Source organism: Plecotus auritus (genome assembly GCF_963455305.1).
Source record: "Plecotus auritus genome assembly, chromosome: 2".
Classification (NCBI taxonomy): Eukaryota; Metazoa; Chordata; class Mammalia; order Chiroptera; family Vespertilionidae; genus Plecotus; species Plecotus auritus.
Window position 1 is genome coordinate 67,051,480 of NC_137771.1, and position 21,902 is coordinate 67,073,381.

The following is a 21,902-nucleotide window of genomic DNA, read 5'->3' on the forward strand; positions in this document are numbered from 1 at the left end:
ATCTAACTCTGTATACTTTTTACTTTAACATGCAGAAATTTCAGTATTTGAAGGCAAGGCAATTTATTGCTCTTTCCTTTTATTGTTTCTTTTATTCCTCTAATCCTAAACTGTTATCCATAGTACAGAAATACTACACTTTTTGGAACATTTGTGAACTGTTTATTTTCTGCTGAGACAATTGCAAAATTTATCTTTGGTGGAGTGAGGAAGTTTTATATTCATGGGCCTTTAACTTATACAAAACACATAGCTTATTCCTCTCTGTAAATTATTTAATACATTGAACATTTAATTAAATGTTCAAAGAAAAAAGGTGTTACCCAAAACAATAATCTTAAAAGTTATAAAAAATTAGTCATCAAAAGATACACTGTAGTTTAAAAAATCTCTTCAGTTTTTCTGTAATCTGATACATACATACATACACATATATGCATATCTATACTAATAAAAGGGTAATATGCTAATTAGACCAGGAGACCTTCCAGATGTCCTTCCGGACAAAGCCATGGTGGCGGGCCAAGGCAGAGGCGGTTAGGGGCAATCAGGCCAGGAGGGGAGGGCAGTGGGGGTGAGCAGGCCAGCCGGGGGGGGGCAGTTGGGGGCGATCAGGCCGGCGGGGGGCCAGTTGAGGGCAAGAAGGCTGGTGGGGGGCAGTTGGGGGCGAGCAGGTCAGCAGGCAGAGTGGTTAGGGGCGATCAAGCAGGCAGGCATGTGAGCGGTTAGGAGCCAGCGGACCCAGATTGGAGAGGGTGCAGGCCGGGCTGAGGGACACCCCCTCCCCCGTGCACGAATTTCATGTACCGGGCCACTAGTATACACACACACACACACACACACACACATATATACATATACATATATCTTTGTGACTTTAATGCTGTGTAGAATTTAGGTTGGTCTATTTAGTGCAATGTTTTATGCTTAGTTTGATCATTATATTCTTTCATTACATGAGGCCTTTAATGCACTATCAATGAAGAAATAGGTATTTATTGCTAGTATGAGTGGTCTTTTAAAAGACTTGAATTTGTTGATCATCTGCCACATGGAAAAATTGATTAAGTTAAGGTATGTGTCACTTTCAACAAGGAGCCCAGAAGACCTAGAAGACCTAGAATTGCCATGGAGTTCAGAGCAGGTACATTAGTGCTAGTGTGGCCTGGCCTGCCTGTAATTTCATGACTTTCAGACTGCACCTCATGTTGTTTATACACTATACATTTTGTGGTGGTTCTGAAATAGGTCGTATAGCAGTATTTATAATTCATAAATCAAACATGATAAAACATTACCACTACAAAATACATCTTAACTGTTTTAAATATACAGCCTACTTTCTCAAAGTGCACTACAAGCGTGCTGTAATAAGGCTTCCCCATTGATTTAAGAGAGTCTCAGAAGAAGCTGTATTAAGTAGATGCAGAACATCTTTGGGGAAAAACATTAGAACTATCAAGTACTTAGTAAGTAAAGAATATGTCTATATTACAAGCAATCTTAGTAGTTTTAAGTATTGTCACAAAAGAAAAGAGTAGTTTAGCATTAATAGTAGTTCCTGTTATTGTTCAACCAGCTGAGATTTGATTTTATAAACATATTTCTAGCAAAAATTCTCTTAATTTTCCAAACTATTTTAATCTTTTATGTTGTTTTAGGCATTACACTGTGGTAGTAATTATTATGTTTGTTTAAGCAGTAAAAATACTTGAAAAATAGAAAATTCATATATGTGTAATTTAAATGAGGAAAGCAGTGACTCCATATTTGTACCTTTCATATTTTAAGAATTTTTTAAAAATTGTCTGAAATATACAGTTCATGTAATTTAATACACAGAACGAACCAAAGACAGTGATTACTTTTGAAAACATGTTAGTTTCATGGTTCAGGTGGAGTTTCAGCACCTTACAATACAAAAATTCCACAGACTAAGTAATAACTTCTTTAAAAAATATTTTTAATTAGTTAATTTTCAAGTAATTTTTGGGTCTAAAATGTTTAAGTGGAAGAATAATTACAGACTTTTAATATTGCAGTTTTTCTGTAATCATTATGTTTTCTATAGGTCAAATGGATATCCATTTGTGAAATAACATAAAATATGCTTTTCTAAATACTTAATTTCAGAAAAACTAGTGAAAGTAAACTAGCATTGTTGATAGTAGTCAAATCTTAATTTTAAAGGCAGCTTCAGGCATATCTGGGCTGCTGGAGAAAGCCCTCACACCTCTGTCAGCACTTGAATGACAGCAGCATGTTTCATTTCTCTCAGTAGAAAAAGGAGGGTGTGTAGACATAACAATACCTTAATAGTTTGGGCTATGATGACAGTTTGAAGTTGTTTGGAAGATTTTTTAAAAATTATTTAATATAATAATGTACATAGGCTCTCATAAACACTTGCTCAGTTTAATTTGAGACAATTTCCAAATCCTTTGTAGATGCATATAGCATCATATGCTACTTTGATTTATAGCTTCATTTGGAAAGCCCTGTCAATATGAAAAATATTATGTTTTCTAAAATGTGGTATGTGCTTCTTAAGTCTGTCCTGTTTCTTTTTCTTTCTATTGCTGCTTTCTGTGGATGATCTTTTTCTACTTGCTCCTTAAGAGTTGGTATTTCCTTAGATTCTATCCTAAGCATCTCTTCCCATACTACATAATCTAGATTATTAGGCAATTTCATTCATTCCCATGGTTTTCCCAGATGTCTTCTACTAGGAAGCATCTCTTCCCATACTACATAATCTAGATTATTAGGCAATTTCATTCATTCCCATGGTTTTCCCAGATGTCTTCTACTCAGCTCTCAGCCTATCTGTCCACTTACCTACATAACATCAGGATGTCCAACAGTATGTTCAACATTAAGCTCATTGTTCTCCTCACATTTCCACCCAAGTGTCCCAAGTGGGGGGAGGGAAATGATACATATATATGCATATACATCTAGAATATAGGTGCTTTTCTTCCTGTTTTGCAAAGCCCACTGCTGAGAGGCCTGGAACTTTAATTTATACAAAATTAGTTCAAGTCTTCTAAATGTGAATCATCAGCTCTCTGTAACATGGTGACCTTATTTTCTGAACCAAAATTTAAGATTTGTGGTCCAACAGTATTGGAAGCCTGAATTTGTTACTATAATTATGGCACATTGCTTTTTCATGTCACTTTATTAATTCATAGGCATTATGGCAGACAGACACTAATAACAATACATATATAATGTAAAGTTGCAATTATAATAAGTAAAAGACATAGTATGAGGTACACTGTGCATACATACATGCCAGTGTGAAATTTGACCTAGTTAGGAAGAGCAGGTAATGTTTTCCTTGCAAGTGATGATTGAATTCAATGTGAAGGTTGAGGAATTCATCAGGCAGGATTGGGATAGAGAGAGAATGGAAAAGTGTTTAATTTAAGGAAGGTGCGATAGCTTACACAAAGATCTGGTGATAGTAGGTGCATACTATGTGTGAGCAGCTATTTCTGTGCAAAGAAATTTGCAATCTTGTTAGAGATTTTCTTCCTTCATTTCTTCCTTCCCTCTTTCTTGCTCTCTTATTCTAAAAAATATTTGAAACTGAAATCTCTATTAAATTGGGAGTAGTAGAAAACAAAATGTAATTGCTTTTAAACTATGTGATTGACAGGGATTTGAATTAGAGGAACCATGGGGTTTCAGGAATAAACATAGCCAGGACTTATCTATAATGCAACACCAAAAAGAAAAAGGTTTTGTGATGGTGTTGCTTCCACTCTTGTTACCTAAAAATCAAAACCAGCTCATATAATCTGTGGAGAGTGACTATAGCGTTTAGACAGGTTCAAGCCTCAGACTAATGAGAGGGCATGATCCTCTCATGGCAAAGCCACGTGCAAGTCCCAGCACAATTATAGCCAAAGGCTATAGTTGTAAGCTTGACCTTATGGTCCGAACCTGTGGTCCCAGGAGGCTAAGCGGTGTGGACTAGATAGAGTTCAGGTGCATGTAATTGAGTAAAATTCGAAACCCGCGAGAGCATTGTAAACATCTTGACTACACTCTTTGTCTTGTGGAAATATGGCTATAAAATTAAAGACTCAGCTTACAGGCCATGGCACGGTCTCTCTAATCATAGGGCAGCATCCCACCTAGCCCCAGCTTTATTCTCTTGTCTGTCTTCTTTAATCCTTCACTGCCCCCCTGAGGTTCACCCATGGCTGTGCAGGAGGGGCACATATGGTGCCCGAACAGGGACCTGAGTACGGGGGAAATTATGATTGTGGGGTAAAAGGATGCTCCCGTGAAGCATGTGCAGAAAGCGAAAGTAGGGTAGGGAGCAAGGTTTGGTAGCAGCTAGGTGTAAAATATGGGAAATTCAGGATCTCAGGAAAGGGATCTCTAAAACAATGCTCAATGAAGCATTCTTAAATTTCTTAAGTTTTGTCTAAGGACTGTCTGCTGTGGACTGTGGTTGATGACCTTAATATGAGTTTTGACTGTTCGATATTTTTGTTTGGGGAAGTAACTTTTATTTGGGAAATGCTCTGATACAGAAGTGGGCCTAGATTGTAAGCTCTTGCAGCAGTTGCGTTGTTCCTGGGCTTTGGTTATCTCTGAGTTTTGAGTTGCTTTGCTCTTTCTTGTGTGACCTGATAGCTCCCTGGAACTTTGGGTCTGTGTGGGACGCCAAACTTGGAGTTAGAGGTCTCCAGCTCTGCAGGACCGAGGGCTGCTCACTTCTGGGAGAGGACTCCATGCAGCAGCAGCTACTGTCCAAATCTGAGGACTATAAAGAAAAATCAGACCCTCCAGAAGGAAATCCAGCCTCGCATCGACGACATCTTCACATCGATAGCATCTTCGAGAGGAGCCAGAGCATCGTCACTGGCAGCAGCAGCCTGAATGCCAAGGCCATCCCACAGAGGCTCACCGACCTGCGGCCGCTGTGGGGCCTCCTCATTGAGGAGACGGAGAAGCGGCACCAGTGGCTGGAGGAGGTGCAGGGGACCTAGAGAAGCTCCTTGTCCCTCCGTTCAAAAGACTGAGAGTTTCCCCGGTGATTGTGATGCAAAAGAAGAAGATAACGAAGGCTACACAAGGGACCGAGGTGCCAACACGGGGTCAGCTGAAGAAGTTAGCAACTGAAGCCCAGCAGATGGTAGAAAAACCAGAAGTGGAAGCTACTCCCTCAACCATGTTTCTGGCTATGCTAGCATTGGTGAGCTGCCAGTTTTCTGTAAAGTCTTACGCAGCCAAATCTAAGAACTCTGAGTAAAATATACTCCAGAAGCAAAAGAAACTTTCATTTTGTAGAAATAGCCCTGAAAATGTTAACATGTCTGTAGTTTGGTTTCTCTTATTGCTGTGTTGCATTGGCATTGTTTTGTTAATGTTTTGTTAACAGCCAGAAGTTCTTGATGTTTTGGTTATGCTGCATAATTTGCCTAGAGCTTTTGATGATGTAAATGAAATTGTTTAAAAACAGAAAAGAAAAAAAGTGGGGGGTGGGGGAGGGGGAGATGTGGAGAGTGGCTACAGTGTTTGGACAGGTTCAAGCCTTGGACTAATGAGGGGGCACGATCCTCTCATGGCAAAGCCACGTGCAAGTCCCAGCACAATTATAGCCAAAGGCTATAGTTGTAAGCTTGACCTTATGGTCCAAACCTGTGGTCCCAGGAGGCTGAGTGATGTGGACTTGATAGAGTTCAGGTGCATGTAATTGAGTAAGATTCGAAACCCGCGAGAGCATTGTAAACATCTTGACCATGCTCTTTGCTTTGTGGAAATCTGGCTATAAAATTAAAGACGCAGCTTGCAGGCCATGGCATGGTCTCTCTAATCAGAGGGCAGCATCCCACCTAGCCCCAGCTTTATTCTCTTGTCTATCTTTTCTAATCCTTCTCCCCACCCCTCCAGGTTCACCCATGGCCGTACTGACACGGCACAATAATCACTGCCCTGATACCTTTTGATAAACCAGGGAATAACTAAATCCCAAATAGTAAATTTCAAAATCTTTGCTTACATTTTAAGTGATGTATTTTTTAAGTGCATTTTTTACTATGAAATTTAGTATTCCATGTAATCTGTCTCTGTGTGTTTGAGAATTAGGGCAAGCTATGGAAATTCTATTAGACTATAAAGTGACTTTTGAACTACACTGAAGCACTCTCTGGTCTGTGGTATTCTTTTGTTCTGTTTTATATGTATACTAGAGGTCCGGTGCACAAATTTGTGTACCAGTGGGGTCCCTCGGCTTGGCCTGCGGGATTGGGCCGAAATTGGCTCTCTGACATCCCCCGATGGGTCCTGGATTGTGAGAGGGTGCAGGCCAGGCCGATGGACCCCACCTGTGCACGATCGGGGCTAGGGAGGGACGCGGGAGGTTGGCCAGCTGGGGAGGGACCATGGGAGAGCTCCAGGGCGTGTCCGGCCCATCTTGCTCAGTCTCAATCGGCCAGACCGCAGCAGCAAGCTAACCTACCGGTCGGAGCATCTGCCCCACGGTGGTCAGTGCATGTCATAGCGACGTTCAACCGGGCAACTGTCTGCCCCCTGGTGGTCAGTGCACGTCTTAGCGAGCGGTTGAACGGCTGACCAGACGACCAGACACTTAGCATATTAGGCTTTTATTATATAAGATGTATCATCCTTCAAAGGTAGTTCTGATGTTTGGCCCTCAAAACATTTCTTCATCTGCTCTTACCCAATTTTTGGAAAAGAGCATTATATTCCAGGTGTAGGAAATTATTTTCAGTGTTTTATAACTTACTTATAGTCTCTTTAAAAACTGAGTTCCTCTCTGTTTTTCTTTGCAGAAAGGGCTATTGCAAGACATGAAGTCCGAGAGATTGAGCAACGTCATACAATGGATGGCCCTCGGCAAGATGCAGCTTTAGATGAGGAAGACGACATGGTGATCATTTATAACAGAGTTCCCAAAACCGCAAGCACCTCTTTTACCAATATTGCCTATGACCTGTGTGCAAAGAATAAATACCATGTTCTTCATATCAACACTACCAAAAATAATCCAGTGATGTCACTACAAGATCAGGTAAGCACAACTTAAGGAATGCATGTTGTATCTCAAGGGACAAACCATTTTAAGGGATATGTGTGCTGATTGCAATGAATTGTAATCTGTTGGGGGAAGGGATCAACCACATTTTTTAAAAAAATATATTTTATTGATATTTTACAGAGAGGAAGGGAGAGGGATAGAGAGCTAGAAACATCAATGAGAGAGAAACATCGATCAGCTGCCTCCTGCACACCTCCCACTGGGGATGTGCCTGCAACCAAGGTACATGCCCTTGACCGGAATTGAACCCAGGACCCTTCAGTCCGCAGGCCAACGCTCTATCCACTGAGCCAAACCGGTTTCGGCCAACCACATTCTTTTGTAATTTTACTTTCTTCACATTTCCTTGCATATAGTCTGTATTCAGATATATGTGAAATAAATGAATTAATAGCTTGAATTTTCTAAGATAAAATTGATGCTCTTCAATATGGTATTCTTTTTAAAATATACAATATTGTTAGCAAGATATTGTGCAATAAAAAACATTGTATTTTTTTCAACTTATGATACGGAAATCTTTATGTGATGAAAACCTGTATTCTGTATTGCTCAATTTTGTGAATTTCATATTGTCTTTACTAGTAATTTATGTAATACTAAAGGCACGGTGCACAAAATTTGTGCATTAGGTTGGGGGTGGGTCCCTCAGCCCAGATTGCGAGAGGGTGCAGGCCAGGCCAAGGGACCCCACTGGTGCACGATTGGGGCTGGGGAGGGACGCGGGAGGTTGGCCAGCCAGGTAGGGACTGCAGGAGGGCTCCAGGGCTTATCCGGCCCGACTCACTCGGTCCCGATTGGCCAGACCCCAGCAACAAGCTAACCTACCTTGTCAGAGCATCTGCCCCCTGGTGGTCAGGGCATATCACAGCGAGTGGTTGAGTGGCCTTAGCATATCATTAGCATATTACGCTTCGATTGGTTGAACAGATGACTGGACTACCAGACACTTAGCATATTAGGCTTTTATTATATAGGATTAGTTATAAACGTCTGCAAAACAGGGATTGTGGCTTATATTCTAACACAATCTTGCCTTTTAAGTTGTCAGGAAACTTTAGATAAACAGATGGATAGATAATTTTTTGGAATAGTTTTAACAAAAGTGGAGGAAATTATCTCATGAGATTTATTCATCTCTTTATCAGTAATAGCACATATTTTCTCCACTCCTGGAGTTCTAATTCTAATTATAGATAAACTAGAGGCCTGGTGCATGAATTCATGCACGGGTGGGGTCCCTCGGCCTGGCCAGCGATCAGGGCCGATTGAGAGGGCCAGCCGGCCATGGGGAGGGGCCACGGGAGGTTGGCCAGCCCTGGGAGGTTGGCTGTGGGAGCACACTGACCACCAGGGGGCAGCTTCTGTGTTGAGCATCTGCACCCCTGGTGGTCAGTGCGCATCATAGCAACCAGTCAACTGGTCGTTCAGTCGTTAGGTTGCTTAGGCTTTTATATATATAGATAAAAGTTATTCCTACAAGTATTGAAGAAAATGGGTATTGGGTTCCATGTGAAGAAAATATAATATTTGAAATACTATCCAGGATTAAACACCATATTGGGGTAGCCTTATTAGAAAGGTATTTGTGACACTTACATAGTTAGAATGTTTCTATTTGAAAATATCTGAACTTGTTTTATTAGTTGCAGAATTGACTTTGTTATCCTAATATTTAGCATTTCTATAATCCTTACTCTGATGCAAGAGAATAACATTGACACCCAAAGTTAATGTTTGCTTTCTTGCTAGAGAGCTGTTTGTAAAAGTCAATAGTATATGGCCGTGGTCGGCAAACTGTGGCTCGTGATCCACATGCGGCTCTTGGCCCCTTGAGTGTGGCTCTTCCACAAAATACCACGGCCTGGGTGAGTCTATTTTGAAGAAGTGGCATTAGAAAATGTTTAAGTTTAAAAAATTTGGCTCTCAAAAGAAATTTCAATCGTTGTACTGTTGATATTTGGCTCTGTTGACTAATGAGTTTGCCGACCACTGGTATATGGAATATCATTTGTCCATGTAATTCTTGTCTTTCTGCAGCATCCTCAATTACTCTTTTTCATAGAACCAAAAATCTACATCTGTCAGCCAAACCAAATAACTCCTCTATAAATTGGAAGGAACATGAGCTTATTTAGTTAAGTGGGTCATAAAAACTATTCATTATGTAATATTGTATATCTAAAGGCAAGTATACTAAATAATCAGTTTTTATACAGCATGTGGTATATTTTAAATCTATTTGCATGATTGCTTTTATGAATGTATCTTGGTTTAAAAGGAACATTTCTTAATGCTCATATAATTTTAGATTTCTTCAGTAGTATTTTTTAGGAAGATAAAGTTAGCTTGCTTGTTCAATTTTTAGAATTGTTTTGTGTCCAGCATTACAGAGTTCTCTGGCAGCTATGAGATGTCTGACAATGCATCTACCATTTTTTCAGGAAATATAAATCTACAGAAGCTTACCACATATGACATTTATAGGCATCATCTAGTGATACATTTTGCCAGTTGCATCTGATTGAGATAAAACTTCTGTTTTCCTTTCAATAGCTTGTTAGTGATAGAGAAGAAAAAAAAGAAAAAGCACCCAGCAGAAGAGAAGCATAAACACTATCTTAAAAGCAATTGGATTACATAGTGACCAACTCTTAAAATATGTTTGTGTGGGGAGAGTAGAGGAATAGTCTTAATCATTAGCCGCATACTTCAAAATGGCAGCTGGTAGCTGAGAACCTGCTCTTAATTAGGAATGGCATATACACCAAATGTTCTCTAATGCACCATATCTAAATTACTTACTGGTCTCTGGCTCTGTATAGAAACAGTTGTTCAAACAAGTTACAGTTATTGCTTCCCTCTCCTGGGCATGACATATTACGTAGCATTTTTATTTCACATTCAATCTAGTAAACTTTATTTAAATGTAAACTTCTAAATTATACTAGATGCTTTGAAAATATCTTTTAAGTATTCTCTGACCCCTATTTTGCATAACATAATTTGATTTTCATCCCATATTTTTGTTCTTGTGTACTGTCTTCAACTGCTTTATTATTCAAATAGGAATTAAATTCTCTTCTTTCTTCTCTGAGAAATAGTTTCTAATCAATATTTGACTGAAGTGAGACTTAAAAGATTAGATTTTTATTAAATATGCCATTGTTTCAATCTTTCATTTAAAGCACAGTTTACTCATAAATATAGGTGACCACTCTCTTTATTCCATCCCCTTCTAACCTCAGCAGTTCAGTCTGCTTAATGCCTGCAGTTAGCCCTAGCTCTTTCCCAGATTTATTTTGTACATAATGTACTAGGTATTGTGCTAAACTGCTTACATGTGTAATTATTTCTCTCAAAAATGTTAGAGGCAAAGCCCAAATATTTTTAGTCTAGTATAAAATTATTAAATGTTTGAAACAGTTCTTAACTCTCCTTTTAAGTTTTCATTCATTGACTATGTAACATATGGAGAGATTATGCTAAGGCTTGGAATAAAAAGCAAGGGCATATCTTTCAGGGAACTTATTTATAACTAGAGGCCCGGTGCATGAAATTCATGCACAGCGGAGGGGCGGGTGTCTCTCAGCCCATCCGGCACCCTGTCCAATCTGGGACCCCTCTAGGGATGTCAAACTGCCCGTTTAGGCCCGATTTCCCCTAACTGCCCTCCCCTGCCGGCCTGGTCACCCCTAACTGTCCTCCCCTGCAGGCATGGTACCCCCCAACTGCCCTCCTCTGCTGTCCTGGTCACCCCTAACTGCTCTCCCCTGCCGGCCTAGTTTCCCCCAACTGCCCTCCCCTGCAGGCCTGGTTGCCCCCAACTGCCCTCCCCTGCAGGCCTTGTTTCTCCCAACTGCCCTCCCCTGCAGGCCTTGTTTCTCCCAACTGCCCTCCCTTGTAGGCCTGATCACCCCCAACTGCCCTACCCTGCTGGCTATCTTGTGGTGGCCATCTTGTGTCCACATGGGGGCGGCCATCTTTGACCACATGGGGACAGCCATCTTGTGTGTTGGAGTGATGGTCAATTTGCATATTACATCTTTATTATATAGGATTTACTTGAGAATGTAAAACATAGACACAGAAAATATGAGGACTGTTCAAAGAAAACATCAATATATGGTGTTCTCACCTAAAGGTTTAACCAAAAATATGTCTCACCCAAATGTTTAACCTGTATCTTATCTTGAGGTAACAGGTCCGTGTTGTAGAATATTTTCTAGAACAACTGTTCTGAATTCTTCTAAAAATGTCAGTGTCGTGACAACCAAAAAAAGTCAGGGTTGTTGGGGGTGGGATGGAATAATCTTCTCTACACTAGAGGAGACTAAGGAGACATGAAAACCGAAAGTAATGTGTGATCTGTGATTGGATCCTTGATCAAAGGTGCCTGCCATTTGCTTTCAGACAGTTCAGGAAAAATTGTGTGTGTGTGTGTGTGTGTGTGTGTGTATCTTTATCTATATCTATATCTATATCTATATCTATATCTATATCTATATCTATATCTATATCTAACTATATATAGGTTCTTTCAACTTTTCTGTAGATAAGGAATTTTTCAAAATTAAGAAGTTGGGATAAAATAAGAGAAAGTAAGAATGAGGAGACTAAAAGATAAACATTTGAAAACATAAGGCATGAGAATACTAAGTAAAAAGAATAAGGCAGACTCAGTCAAGAGAGGTATGTTTTTGAGATGGGCTTTACTCAGTTAATAGACAGGAATTGGCAGGAGACAAGTACTCAATCACTTGTTCTAATTGTTTACTCTGCTATCATGAAAATACCTCTACATTAAAGAACATATTGTCTTTAAAGTAACAATGTCAAATTGTAAGTGGTACCTGTCTTTTATGATATTTCTTAATTCTTTTCTGTTCTCATATATTTAGGTCTGTGACTGTATTTTACCCCTTTCTGTAAGACATTGAAAATATATAGAATTTGCATTCTGTGTAGGACAACATAGTAATTTTTTGTTCTTTTAATTCACCATTTAGCCAACTTCTGTTCATTTGCATTGGATCTTATGGCTTGATATTAGTTGTACATACTGCTTTTTCAGCACAGCACTTTAGATGAGTGCTTCTCAATCTATAATGTATATCTAATCACCGATTAAAATGCAGATTCTGATTCAGAAGGACTAAGATGCAGCCTGATATTCTGAGTTTCTAAAAAGCTTCTGTTGCGTTGAAACCTCCTTAGAAGGTAATCTGAAACCAGCCTCCATACGTGGAGGGCAGGGAGAGACCGAAGGCCTTAACTGCGTTTAGTCATGTACAGCCCAGATAGTCTCATCACCACATTCTGTCTCAAGGCTGTGTCCTTGGGCAGCTTCTAACACAGGGAAGGCAAGCAGAGCATGCACTCCAAGCACAGGAGAGGGAGTGGGAGCTTCCACTTGACCCTGTCCAGCTTGTGGGCCAAACCAGCAGTCATGTCTTTTTGATGACCTTCCCCAACAGCTTCTGCTGATGTCAAAACCAGTGCTTTGGGCCTTGAACCATAGTTGGAATAGCAAAGTTATAGAACATGATTCTCAGTGGGGTTATGGGAACATGTGTATTATAATCTTCTCAGGTGCGGTACTTATATTCATATTTCTACCTCCCCAACAAAATCCAAATTCCTTACCTAGACCAATGAGCCCTTTTTGGCCAAGTCCTTCTCTGCTCTCACCTCTTATTTACCAGCCACACTGGCTTTTTGGTTCATTGAATGTGCCAAGACATTTCCATTTAAAGGCCTCTGCACTTACCATTTCTTCTTAGAATGACTTCTGACTTCTCATGATTTGTCTCATGCTATCCATTTAAGGTTTAAATGGCATTCTCTTAGTAAAACCCTACTTAGTCACCATACATATAACATGTTTGTTTTATATATATAAAATGCCTCTCCCAAGTTATTGTGTACCATCAATTTTTCTGTATTGTTCTTATTATTTGCTGATTTATTTGTTTATTGTCTTGTCTTTTCCTGTTATAATATAGGAACTTGTCTGTCTTATTCAGCACTACTGTATATCTCCATGCTTGAGAACAGTGCCTGAGGCCTAGTAGACATTGCATAACTTTCTTTGTTAAATGAATGAACAAATGAACCAGCTATAATTCTGAAAGTCATTCTTAGCTGAGCATGATACCATGATGATAATTACTGCAGAGTGAGCCCCTTTGATTGAGGGTAATAATATAATCTAACCTTAATTCAGGTGATTTAGAACACCCCGGCTCATTACCACCTTCCCACAAAAAAAAGGTTGAATAACAGTTTTGAACTTTAGTGAAAATACTGTATGCAGTTGTTGCTGACCTTTCTTATATTTTTATCCAACAATTACTCAGTTTTCTTCTTTGTATATAAAACTTATCTAGTTTAGTCTCATAAAACTACCCACGCTGTACAAGGAATCTTTATTTTAAGTATATAAATGAGTAGGAGTTCAGTATATAGTAATTACCCAAGTTAGTAGTATTCATTAAATAGGTAGTTATTAAAAAGTTGAAATTTGGCCAGGATGTTCAGAATGGCATTTTTAGTTTTAGATAGTGTAAACAAGTTCTTTTGTGATCACAGATAATCATAATGTTGAGATTAATCTTGTTAAGAATAGGTCTAGATACACTATTAGCCAGATGGTGCTTTCTCAGCTTTTTCCTGCAGTACTGGTTCAGTAGCAAATTCAACTAGCAAATAAATCACAGCACTGCTCCCCACGTTGCTTGTGTTTTCCCTGAAGGTCTTCTCTGATTACTTGCTAGCCTGACTCTGCTTCAGTTATAAAATCTGACAAAAATCACAGTTTGGTGGCTATCATCAACAAATCAACAAACGACAAGTGCTGGCGGGGAACTGGAGAAAAAGGAACCCACATGCACTGCTGGTGGGAATGCAGACTGGTGCAGCCACTGTGGAAAACAGTATGGAGTTTGCTAAAAAAATTAAAAATGAAACTCCCCTTTGACCCAGTGATTCCCACTTCTAGGAATATATCCCAAGAAACTAGAAACACCAGTCAGAAAGGATATATGCACCCCTACGTTCATAGCAGCACAATTTACAATAGCTAAGATTTGGAAACAGCATAAGTGCCCATCAGCAGATGAGTGGATTAAAAACTGTGGTACATCTACACAATGGAATACTACACTGCTATAAAAAAAAGAAGGAACTTTTACCATTTGCAACAGCAGGGATGGAACTGGAGAGCATTATGCTAAGGGAAATAAGCCAGTTGGAGAAAGATAAATACCACATGATCTCACTTATATGTGGGATATAATGATCAACATAAACTAATGAACAAAAATAGATCCAGAGACAAATGGCAGGCGGGGAGGGCGGTTAGAGAGCAATCAAAGGACTTGTATGCATGCATATTAGCATAACCAATGGACACAGACACTGGGGTGGTGGGAGCTTGCCCTCGGGGGTGGGAGTGGCCGGGGGGCGGGATCAATTGGGAAAAAAAGAGACATATGTAATACTTTAAACAAACAAACAAACAAAAATCACAGTTTGGGATCTGCTCCAGGCTAGGCATGAAAACATCTCTTTTCATCTATTATATCTAACTACTGCTGCTGAAACATCCTTCTTGATAGCCTATTGGGGCTTAATCAAAAGGAACAATAACAGCTTGTAATTATTGGAATCGAGAGTCTAGGTCAGTAGGTCAGCAAACTCATTAGTCAACAGAGTGGCAAACTGCGGCTCGCGAGCCAAATGTGGCTCACGAGCCGCAGTTTGCCGACCACTGGCCTATTTCAATCAGAGTATGGAAATTCTCTTTGAATAAAGTCACTGTGGTGACTGTTTTTTCTCCCCAAGCCAGTTGTCAGTGTCTTCAGTCTCCTTAACTTCATTTGATGCTTTTAGTTTTGCTCCTTTTTGTCTATCACTTGACCTTCATTAGTGCCAAGTACAATAAGAATCCACTAAAAACAAAGTAGAAGCTTGTTCACCTACTCTCCATTTCCCTTCACTCCTCTGTGCTCTAGAGCTTTATCTAAAGGTCTTGGGTAGAATGCTGCACTGTAGAGAGAAAAAAACAAAAACAAAACAGAAGAAATACTGAAAGACAAGGTAAGTGGTGTAGGAGAGGTGAGGAGGCAGAAAGTGATGGAGCAGGAACTGAAACTAGACTAATTAAAGGTGAAGAAGGAGAGACAGGGAAAATTCAGGAGAAATACGATAAATATTTAACACTAGAGTCCCGGGGCACGAAATTCTTGCACAGGGAGGGGAGGGTCCCTCAGCCCAGGCTGCACCCTCTCGTAGTCTGGGAGCCCTCGGGGGTTGTCCTACTGACAGCAGTTGGACATCCTAGCGCTGCCACGTAGGTGGAAGAGGCTCCCACCACCGCCGCTGCACTCACCAGCCGTGAGCCCAGCTTCCGGCTGAGCTGTGAGAGCATACTGACCACCAGGGGGCAGCTCCTGCATTGAGTGCCCTCTGGTGGTCAATGCACATCATAGCAACTGGTTGGTCCACTGTCGGGCCAAAACCGGCTCTCCAACATACCTGGAGGGGTCCCGGATTGCGAGAGGGTGCAGGCCAGTCCAAGGGACCCTGCCGGTGCATGATCGGAGCCAGGGAGGGATGCAGGAGGTTGGCCAGCCGGGCAGGACCGCGGGAGGGCTCCAGGGCGTGTCTGGCCTGTCTCACTCAGTTCTGATCGGCTGGACCCCAGCAGCAAGCTAACCTACCAGTTGGAGCATCTGCCCCCTGGTGGTCAGTGCACGTCATAGTGACTGGTTAACCACTCGACTGTCTGCCCCCTGGAGGTCAGTGCACATCATAGCGACTGGTCGGTTGGTTGACTGTCTGCCCCCTGGTGGTCAGTACACATTATAGCAACTGGTCGACCAGTCGACTGTCTGCCCCCTGATGGTCAGTGCACGTGATAGTGAGCGGTTGAGCAGCCTTAGCATATCATTATCATATTATGCTTTCATTGGTTGAACAGCCAACCAGATGACCGGACACTTAGCATATTAGGCTTTTATTATATAGGGTGGTTAAAAGGAGGAGTGGCTAAATGCTTTGAAAAGAAAAATTGAAAATACTGTTCTTCGAAGAGGGTTATTTAGTTGGTTATGACCTTGGAGGCCACTTTGGAAGAAGAGGTTAGAATGGTACAGACTTGCTGTAGTATGTAAATACTCAGACTATTCTCCCGATCAGTCTGAAGAGCCGCTTTAACCTTATTGACATCATTTGTTTGCTTAGCACTTTTTTCTTTCCTATAGAGGGGAGGTAAATCTCAGCTCAGCATCTTTTGAATTATTGCAAATTGTAAGTTAGCCACAGTTTTATTCATGATACTTTAACATATCGCCTTAGTTGAATGTTGATGAAATGGAAAAAATACATATGTATCAAGTATGTAGCCTTCAATATTCTTTTAGCTGGGGATTAAAGAAAGATTCGGAGTCTTTTGGAGATTTTAGCAATGGGTGTTGTTAAAAGTCTCAACAATAACCCACCTGAATTTACCTCAGAATGCAGTTGGGAAATAAAACGCAAAGTCCTACATAGATAGTTAAACCATGTCTCTTAGTTTTGACTGGCAATTTTTAGCAACCCCTGAGTTTACCCAAGACAATAGAAAGGGCAAGAATAAGTCAGTGGTCACTGTTGAAAAATGGTTGTCCAGTATGAGAGTAGTGAACAGGGTGGTTTGGAAATTGATATTGTAGTGAATGTACTGAGGAAAATAAGCAATTGAGAGAGAGATCAACAGAGCTTTGAGTTTTTGGAGGTCAAGGAGTTTTAATGATTGGATTTGAGGGGTTTCCTTAGTGGGTAAAACTTGACATTCTCCAATGTCCAAGTTTTAAATCAGAATCACGATATGAAGGATGACTACTCTCTTTTCCTTTCAAATCCTTCTGGTTGTTTTGTTGTTGTTTTAATGCCTTGTATAAATTGGACAGTTAAATTAAGGAAATTAGCCAGTAGTGTAGAGTTACCTGTGACCTCTTGCTGCATGGGACAACACTCAATCCACTTACCCATACCGGCTGGGCAAATTTTTAATATATTTGCAAGGGCTTTTTCATATTGACTAATCTTTTGTATACTTTTAATTCTATTAAATTAAAGGAGTAATTAGCTTTTTAAAAATTTTATTTTACCTATATCACATCTCTAATTTTATCTTTTTTATCAACAAACTTATGATATCTGCTCTTAACTCTTTAAAGTCTTCTGATAATTACTGTGTTTTCTTTAATCATTTTGATTTAGCAATTTTTTTAATTTATTGAGTTGTTAATAAAAATTTTTAGGAATAACAGGTCTCTAAGAGAAAACAGATTTGCCTAGAATTTTCCTATACTACAGTGCTGCCTGCTTCATCATGTTGTAAGAAATAAGGCAAGCCCCCAAATTTAGGGGCCTTGGTAGAACACAAAACATACTCGGGAACCAGGCAGCAAGGCAAATGTCTTTACTCCTGCAGGAGGGTGTGCACCCACATGGTCTGGAAGCACTTGCACACTGAGCAGGCAGTCTGCTTGGCTTTTTAATCCTGATGCCCATGACCTGTTCCTCACTCTTGATTGGAGCTCAGGCCCACAGTCTTTCATGATTGGCTAATTCAAAGGGAGGGGTTGGCCTTTGCCATTTCAAAATGGCGGCCCCCAGGGGAGCTGCAAGTCATGCGGCCAACATGGTGGCTACCAAGTCACATGAGCCCAAATGGCATCTGTGTGAACTGTTTTTTGACAGAAAAGATGATTTGTTCTCACAATGTGTGTTTGTACAACCTTCCCTCACTCCATGTGAATGTCTGGAGTGTACAGCATTGTGAATGATTGCATTGTGTGATGCATTTTTCGGGTCTTCTTTCCCTCTTTTCTGACTGTGGTGATAGCTCTCTTGGTGATGAATTAGTAGTTGCTGATCACACTATACTTTTCTTAGAAAGCTGTGTTTTAAGCTCTGTAATTGTCCAACTACAATTGTGATTGGTTTTAAATGCCTACATGGAAAGTAGTTTGCTACTTTCACTGAACTTCATTTTCTTTAAATTACACGTAAGTAATGAGTGTGTCCTGTTTTAGGTACGCTTTGTGAAGAATATCACTTCCTGGAAAGAGATGAAACCCGGATTTTATCATGGACACATTTCTTATTTGGACTTTGCAAAGTAAGTTATACCTAAAATGACACGCCAAAGAATACTTTGTACTTTAGCAACCTAAAAAGGAATAAATTCATTAAATTGTTAGGATTTCGACTGAAAAAAAAAAGTACTGGCTTGCCTTTGCCACTTTTAGTTATGTAATTTAAATATACCTTCTAGTGTTATACTGCCCTCTAGTGTTCATAAATTGATAATTGTGAATATTAATTTCAGAAATTCGAGGTAGATTAAATTTAGGTAATACTCTTTAAAGTTATTTATCATCATTACAGTTAGGTTTCTTGTACAACCAAATAAAACTATTTTAGGAAACCCCAAGTTTTAACCTTCAGGCTTACCATTGGCTGAGAACGAGAAAGCAGAGAAGCCACCACTCAGTGAATGGTGCCCAGTGCTTCTGCTGCTCAGCCAGGACCAGTGAGTGTGCACATTCCCTGGGGCTGCCTCGTTTTAGCTTAAAATTATGATGTGTTCTAAAGAGACTTTTTAGCCAAAACCGGTTTGGCTCAGTGGATAGAGCGTCGGCCTGCGAACTGAAGGGTCCCGGGTTCGATTCCGGTCAGGGGCATGTACCTTGGTTGCGGGCACATCCCCAGTGGGAGGTGTGCAGGAGGCAGCTGATCGATGTTTCTCTCTCATCGATGTTTCTAACTCTCTATCCCTCTCCCTTCCTCTCTGTAAAATATCAATAAAATATATTTTTAAAAAAAAAAGAGACTTTTTAAAATATAGTGATTTTCCTTTATTTTTCTTTATAGTTAAGTGGCTGAAATTGGAGATAAATAACATTCATTTTCCATATTTTTTTAGAAGAATGGGATCAGGTATTTCTATCATAATTCTCTCAAGAAAATTTTATAAAACTACAGTCATACTTACAGCATCCAAGCTCTATGTGGCTCCCAGTGGAGTCTGTGCTATGTTAAGTACTAATCAGAAAACTGGTTGAAAGGAATATTCTAAACACAGGCAGCTTGTGAATCCATTTGAATACTTTTTAGTATTTACCATTATAGTAACACCCGAAATCCAAGTCTTTTCCCTTATGAGACCCTGCACCAACGTTAAACACATTAAAAATATATTTAAAAAACTATTTAAGCTTAGACATGTTCACTCAGTCTTTTCATTAGCAGTTATGATTTCAAAGTAATACATTTGTCAACTTTAAAGAGCATTCTGTATAAAATTTGAAAATTAAATTGATATCCAACTGTCAATTTAATTTCTTAAAATTTAAAAGAAAAAGTAGAATGAAATGTTATTGATTCAGATTGATAATAAATCTTAACTTTTTTGAAAAGCATGTAAATAAAAAGGAATCTTCCAAATATTACATACACAAAACAATATATTCTTATTTCTAGTTGTTCTCACTGCATTCAAGATCTTCAATAAAATTATAGCTTTAAAGTTATACATTTTTTTCTTTTTTTGAATTTATTGGGGCGACACTGATTAACAAAATTATACAGGTGCACAATTCTACAACACATCATCTGTACACTGTATTGTGTGTTCACCATCCCAAGTCAAGTCTCCATCCATCACTATTTATCCCCCCATACCTTCTTTTACCTCCTCCTTTCTCCTTCCCTCATAGACGTGCATTTTTCTATAAATAATTCATATTGCAATATTGAGAACATTTTATAGGCAGCTTTAAAATAAACTAATTATTTTTTCTTTGCAGAGGCATTGAACCAATTTCATAAACTTTATTCATATGCATATTCCCCCTCAGGGCTGCATTATCCTTCAATTGAATGTTTGTTACCCTTTCACCTAAATGATTTATTTTTTCTACATTCAGAGCTTGGTTTCTAATATTTGAGATTTTCATTATTAAAAGAATGTATTGCGTACTTTTGCTTTTGGCAAAAGTCTTGTACTTAGAACGAAGCTCTGATATATGTTGGAGTTCTTGCAGTTGAAAAAGTATAAAGCTTCTTGAAAAAATTACTTATTTATAAATACAAACATGAACATTTAGGGTTTGAATATTTTCATAATGGGCTTCATGTTATTGGAAGTGAAAAGTATTGTGAGAATTTTTAATAGACTTTTATAAGATTTTAAACAAATACCTAAAAAATAACTAGAGAAAATATATTTTTATATATGTAGTCAGGAACTATTGTAGATATAACTAGTATCTTTTAAAGTAATTTTTAGTTTGATAGTCATACTCACCATGAATGAGTAAAGAAGGAGAAAGAAATATCATCATACCAATTTTTAAAATACTTTATTCTTCAAAATATATTTTTGACTGGCATAGTACTTTGTGGACTCCATTAAAATAATTTCCTTCAGGAGTAAATGGTCCAATTTGGCGAAATAAATAGTTAATCACATAGCTTTTCAATTGCCTTAGCAGAGATGCTAAAAAGAGTATAAACCCAGGAAACTCAGGAAATAAGATAGAGAAATAAAAAATGAGTAGTGCTTTCTCATTTAGACTGATTACTAGGAAGCACACATTTTATTTGCAGGCCTGTTTCTGCTCAAGCCAGGTTTCAGTTATATTTATCTGGCTTTATTCAGAACTTTAGAATAATAACAAAAATATCTTCTTGTTACATATTTATATTCCTTTCCTAACTACTCCTTTCTCTCCTAATGCTATTCTTTAAATTTTTTTTTAATTTATTGATTTTTAGAGAGAGAGGAACATTGATTTGTTGTTCCACCTTTTTATGCATTCATTGGTTGTTCCTTGTATGTGCCTTGACTGGGGATCCAACCCACAACCTTGGGTATTGGGGATGATGCTCTAACCAATTGAGCTACTCAGGCAGGGCTCCTAATCTCATTCTTTAAAAAAAAAACAAAAAAAAAAACCCTCATGCAAAGACATGTTTTATTGATTTTAGAGAGAGAAGAAGGGAGAGGGAGAAAGAGAGAGAGAAACATCAATGTGAGAGAAAAACATTGATCAGTTGCCTCCTGTATGCACCCGGACTGGAGATCAAGCCCGCAACCTGGGTATGTGCCCTGACTGGGAAATGAACCCATGACCCTTGGGTGCAGGAGACAATGCTCCAGCCAACTGAGCCACTCCAGCCAGGGCTAATCCTTTTCCTGATTTTTTTTTTAAGCACATTTTGTCATTCTTTTTTAAAAAATATTTTTTTATTGATTTCAGAGATGAAAGGAGAAAGAGAGGGAGAGGGAGGGAGAAACATCAATGATGAGAGAGAATCACTGATTGGCTGTTTCCTGCATCATCCACACTGGGGATTGAGCCCGCAACCCGGTCATGTGCCCTGATCAAGAATCAAACTGTGACCTTCGGTTCATAGGTTGATGCTAAATACTAAGCCACGCCAGCCAGGCTCCTTTTAACTACTCTTGACGTGCTCACTCATCTATCCATGGAAACCTTCAATTCAGATAATAGCTTATAACTTAAACTTCTCTTCTTACTAAAATCTTTTCCCAAAGGCACTAAAATGCATATGACTATACTAACCAATTTCACATTTTTACCTTACTTCTGTCTATTACAAACAGTGTCTTACACACAGCTGGCATTTTTTTTAAATTTCTTTATTGATTAAGGTATCACATATTTGTCCTCATCCCCCCATTCCCATCCCCACGCATGCCCCCACCCCCCTGTTGTCTGTGACCACTGGTTAGGCTTATATG

General features: G+C 39.3%; 1 protein-coding gene across 2 annotated transcripts in view; it reads left to right on the forward strand.

The window, feature by feature from the left end:
• HS2ST1 (heparan sulfate 2-O-sulfotransferase 1) overlaps positions 1-21,902 on the forward strand; it is a 167,289-nt gene that overhangs the window by 123,741 nt on the left and 21,646 nt on the right. For both annotated transcript variants that reach the window (XM_080658359.1, XM_080658360.1), the window contains exons 2-3: positions 6,816-7,054; positions 18,166-18,251. In XM_080658359.1, coding sequence (XP_080514485.1) covers positions 6,816-7,054; positions 18,166-18,251 — 325 coding nt within the window. The remainder of the gene's footprint in view (positions 1-6,815; positions 7,055-18,165; positions 18,252-21,902) is intronic.